The following is a 5,142-nucleotide window of genomic DNA, read 5'->3' on the forward strand; positions in this document are numbered from 1 at the left end:
GAGAGAAGAGAAGAGAAGAGAAGAGAAGAGAAGAGAAGAGAAGAGAAGAGAAGAGAAGAGAAGAGAAGAGAAGAGAAGAGAAGAGAAGAGAAGAGAAAAGGCTGGCTTGAGGATGCCTGACTCTAGAAATAAACTCCCCAATCTTTCATTCAGAGCTCTTGCCAGGTAGAATTCTCCAGGCTGGAACTGAGCTTTCTGAAGTGCAACCTATTTCATCATTTGTCCTTTCTATGAACCATGTAATTTCCAATAAAATCATTCTCAGTGAGAGAGAAGCATTTAGAACTTGAACATCTGGTATGGTCAGAGATAGAAGGTGTTTCCTGGATTCATAAGACTTTTCAGGATATGGAGAAGAATCTGTAGTAAGGCATTCAGTGCTTGTTCATTTCTGAGATTTTTATGAGTTGGAAGAGGAATAAAAAGAGCCTGTATTCATTCTTGCGAGAAAAATGGGAGAAACAGTGACGTTTCAACAGAAACAGGTGTCAGCAGAGTGAATGGTGGTATGGTTTGAGTCTGGATGTCCCCCCCCGAGCTTCACGCAGACGTGGGGGGCACGCTTCATCAAAGGTAGCTGGATCTAGAATTTGCCACTGATCCCTAGTGCGATGCTGGGATGAAGAGTGCTGAGATTAAGGCTGGGTGACTGCGGGATAACTCCACTGATTAGATTGGCATCACTCTAGTCCCAGCAGTCTGGATAGGAGAAAAGGGGCAGCAAGATGTTTGTTTTTCTCCTTTAGCGCTTGCTGGTTTTGCTGCCTTCCCCCACCCCAGCCACCAAGAACTGCTACCCCTCACCCTGTGCCACTCTGTCACATAGCCAACCAATTATGGACTGAAATCTCTACTGCAAGCTGAGTAAATGTTTTCCTCTTTAACTTTGGGCATTGGATATTTTGTCCCAGCCATGGGAGAAAAGCAACTAAGATAAACAGTAATTTTCTCAATGGGTAGCCTTTCGTTCCAATCTCAGAGCCTTACTCTGTGGAAGTGTCCTACGGAGATTTATGACCTCTCTTCCCCTGCGTGAACACACAGACACCCATGAGAATCAGAGATATCCAGAGAAACACCTCACGATCCTGTTTGGAGCCCTGAGCTTTCCATCAGACTAAGGAACAAATGTCTAGGATCAGCAGCCTCTCCAAATTTCCTGAGTAGCTTTTTCCTTTTCTCTTTTCCTGCTTTGAGTTGTCATGGCTGGGGTTCTCTGGGCTGGCAGAGACCTACTGCGAGTCCTAGATCTTCCGTGGCACAGAAGTTGTAGGTGCAGCTCTTACTCCTGCTCTTCTTACTTGCTAGGCTGGCCACAAAACCTGCCGCTCCCTAGCATCTTGTAGCTGTGGTGAACCTCCCAAGGGCTGGCCGAGCCCCTGCATGGTGAGAGGCAGATTGTACCTGATTAGTGCCCCAGAGCGCCCAGGCTACCTAATCTGCTAATCTGACACGTTCATTTTTGGAGGGATTCAGTTGACAGCACAGCAAAATGAACAAATTTTCAGTCCGGTTAGCAAAAATGGTAAAATCAATCTTCGGTAATGGAAATATATTTGTAAAGCCCAAACTATTCTCCTTTTAAAAAAATGTTTTAAAATTTATTGTTGTATTTGGTACAGGGTCTCATTACACAACTAGGTCTGGTAGTGAGCCTCCTGTCTTAGCTTCCCCAGTGCTGGGATTATGGGTGTGCACCACACCCAACTCGGTGTGGGCTCCCCGTTTGCAGGGGTGGTGTGGGCGTGGAACCTGGGTCATTTTGCTTGCCAGGCAGTTAGACCCCTGGGCTATCTCCCTGGCCCAAGCTATTCTTTATATCATTAGGTCTGGCAGGGCCAGTTAAAGCTGCAGTACTGCAAAAAAAAAAAAAAAAAAAAAAGGTCTGGTAGATTTAACAGTCTATTTGTTTTGTGAAGAGCTGCTGAGTTTGTAATTTAATTACATGTGTGATGATATATAATTATTCATTATGATGCTAAATTGAAGTAATTTCAAAATAACACCGCATGGTGGACAAAGCAATTAATCATGAAAATTTAACTTTTTATTCCATTGTTTTTCTTGTAAGGGAAAGGACAAGCAATTAGAATTGTGTAGGTTAATAAAAACTCCTTGTTTCCAAGACTTTGTGTATCTTGGCCCACACGTAGCACCTATGATTTATTCGTTCTTATATGGCAGGAAAGGAAAGATGACTGGAAAGTGGGAAGGAAAGGGGAGGGGAGGGGAGGGGAGGGAAAGCTAGCATAAGCCTTCTAAGATTCCTCCCAGCCCAGGCCCTGCCGAGCGGTTTACCTTGCTCCAGTTTCCCACTTGCCAGCCGGCGCATGGGCGGAGGTGGCATTTCTTGGCAGGGTCGGGCCTCTGCAAGGTGGCGCAGTCGGCTTCCACCTGCGTGCTGCACGTCACGCTTCTCCAGTAGGCGCCCAGCCCGCACGTGGTGGAGCACTGCAGGGATGAGAAGACAGAGGCTGAGGGCAGCTTGCATCCCTGGGCCCCTGGGGGAGGGGGCTATCTGTTCCAGCTGCTAAAACAGCCTGCAGAGCGTTTTGGTGAGATTAGTGCTGAGGCCGCGACCATCACCAATGAATCTGAATCTCCGGATGTGGAGTTCAGGGACCACTACAAAAATGTTTTTCCCCAGATGTCTTTAGGAAGCAGTAGAGTTGAGAATCCTGACTTATATGTAGGAGAAAAACTCAGCGCAACTGGAAATACGTTCGATTTTAAAATATATCCTGGCATGAAGGCCTAGTGGGCTGCAGACATGCTGCTGTGTTTCCTATCAATGTGCTCTGCGTGGATGTGAGTTCCCAGCATGCCTATCTATCTAACAGTGCAATGGCGTCATCTCACTAAATCTTTTCTATATGATGTAGACTGGTGTCACTGTAATGTAGATGAATAACGCCTAGAGTTGACTTGCCCAAGCAGTAAGATGAGGTTTCTGCCTTCAAAGTCCTGTATAATGTGCCCTCAGCAGGGTTCCTCAATCTCTACAGTCTATAGGAAACATCCGGGTCTTACCGAATGCAGGTTCTGATGTAGATCTGTAGAGGGACTGACATTCTGCATTTCTAATAAGACCCCAGTGACGTCATTGCCTTGGACCCTGAGACATTTGGAATTGGAAAGATGCCACAAAAAGATGTTTTCGGCATTTGATTCACAGGTGGTGACTGGATAGGTCATCTTTTGCCAGGATGGATAGCCAATTTCTTTCCGGATGTTTTGATTTGCTTACAATCTTTAAATATCCCAGGTTTAGCTCAGGGTTACCTTGAATATTATGCAAAATTTCCCTTGTAATTTCTTCCACTTTACCTGCCTTTTTCTTACATAGGGTTGATTTTTCTTGCTTCCTTTTTTCTGCTTATTCTAAGAAGAGGGGTTGTCTCTGGATACATGAAAGATAGCTCTGAGGTTACTTTTAAAAGAAGTTTAAGAAATTCCATTTTGAATGTTTCTTTTGATGAGTCTTGTTTAAACCAATATAAGTCTTGTTTCTTTTGCTGCATCTCAATGCTCCATATAATTTGATGTTTCATTTGATGCAAGCTCTCTCTCTCTCTCTCTCTCTCTCTCTCTCTCTCTATATATATATATATATATATATATATATATATATATATATTTATAGAATTCCTAGGATATAGAAATTGTGGAATGATAGAAAGGAAAGAGTACAAATAGCCTATGCCATCATCTTATTCAAAGCCTCATTTACATAGAGGCAGTCTTGTCCCCTCCTTAAAAGTCTATGGAATTTGATTTGTATCCTTCCTAAGCTCCATCCTTCTCCTCTCCACTACTCTATGCATCCATATGGTGGAGATGATAACAGCTGCAGTGCGTGGACCACAGACTGCACCAGTAGCCCTCCTCCCCAAGCTCCTTTTCATCAACATGCTTTGCAAAAGGCCTTCGTAGCTTCTTTCCTCAAGAGATGAAGTCTACTTCCTCAGCTCTTGAGTTAGGGCTGTTTTTTGTCTTGGCTGAGAGAATGCAGTTAATGATGTGCTAGTTCTCTAAAGGTCTTACTTTTTACTCTAGTCCTTTGATCCCTACCTTACCATGAGATTAAACCTGGGCTACATGCTGCCGGAGGATGAGAATTTATGTGAAGCAGACCCAGACAACCCAGCCCAGGCCATCCGAGACCAGACAGCCTTCAGCTGACCCTTCAGCTGACCCTAGCAAGCCAGGCTGAGATCAGTAAAATCTTTCAGCCGAGGGTAGTTACATTTCTGTGGTTGCTAACAGTGTAAGCTTTTAGTTTCCTAACTCTCCGAAGCCTGTAAACTGATGGCAACACTAGGACATGCCCCCTTCAGTGGGGTGTTTTAGGGACTGATAGAGACAGCTTGTGTACATGCTGCACACACTGTCTGTGCTCTATCAGACACCACACACTGTGAGCCCAGGTACTGCCCCACCTGCCAGGTACTGGGGACAAACGGTTTAGGAACCATGCTAAAGGTGATATGGACAGAATACTGTTAGTTGTGTATAATGATGTGGAGGGAAAAATATGACATTTGGCCAAATCCACAGAAATTTTTGAGACACAATTTCCAGGTCAGCAATAATGTCATTAAATCTCAAGTGATGGATTAGTTGTTCATACCACATTTATATTGTAAATAAATGCATATTGCCTCTGAGATTCTGAGTCCATCCTACTCATGAGAAGAAATTTGTTTACTTCTTTTGATGGTTTCTATTTAGGCAACAAACAACAGTCCAGGGGAAAACTGAAAAGAGGAAGCTCATGAACATAGTAGAAATGAGATTTTGTCACTTAGGTTTTTATTTATTAAATTAGTTCCAAGTTGGGAGTGGGAGAAGGGATAAGAAAAGACCCTGGAGAGGTGGAGGAACAGCTTTATTTAATTTTCCCTGTCACAGTTGGTGACTTCAGAGCAATGGATCGACCAGGTCAGGCAGCAGGTGCTGAGGGTACAGAAGAGGAACTGGTGCTTAGGGTCACATCAGCACCCTGTGAAGTTTGCACGAAAGGCTGTGGAAAGCTATGCTGTCGGGCTGGAGAGATGGCTCAGTGGTCTAAAGCACCTACTTAGAACAAGCTTGGCAAAGCATCAGGGACCGCGGTTCAATCCCCCAGCACCACATGCCAGC

The 5,142-nt window shown here is 44.4% G+C and overlaps 1 protein-coding gene across 2 annotated transcripts in view; it reads right to left on the reverse strand.

Annotated features, from left to right (window-relative positions):
• Adamts12 (ADAM metallopeptidase with thrombospondin type 1 motif 12) overlaps positions 1–5,142 on the reverse strand; it is a 402,762-nt gene that overhangs the window by 23,051 nt on the left and 374,569 nt on the right. For both annotated transcript variants that reach the window (XM_023707482.1, XM_023707481.1), the window contains exon 20: positions 2,299–2,451. In XM_023707482.1, coding sequence (XP_023563250.1) covers positions 2,299–2,451 — 153 coding nt within the window. The remainder of the gene's footprint in view (positions 1–2,298; positions 2,452–5,142) is intronic.

Source organism: Octodon degus, unplaced genomic scaffold (assembly GCF_000260255.1).
Source record: "Octodon degus isolate 3935 unplaced genomic scaffold, OctDeg1.0 scaffold00293, whole genome shotgun sequence".
Taxonomy (NCBI): domain Eukaryota; kingdom Metazoa; phylum Chordata; class Mammalia; order Rodentia; family Octodontidae; genus Octodon; species Octodon degus.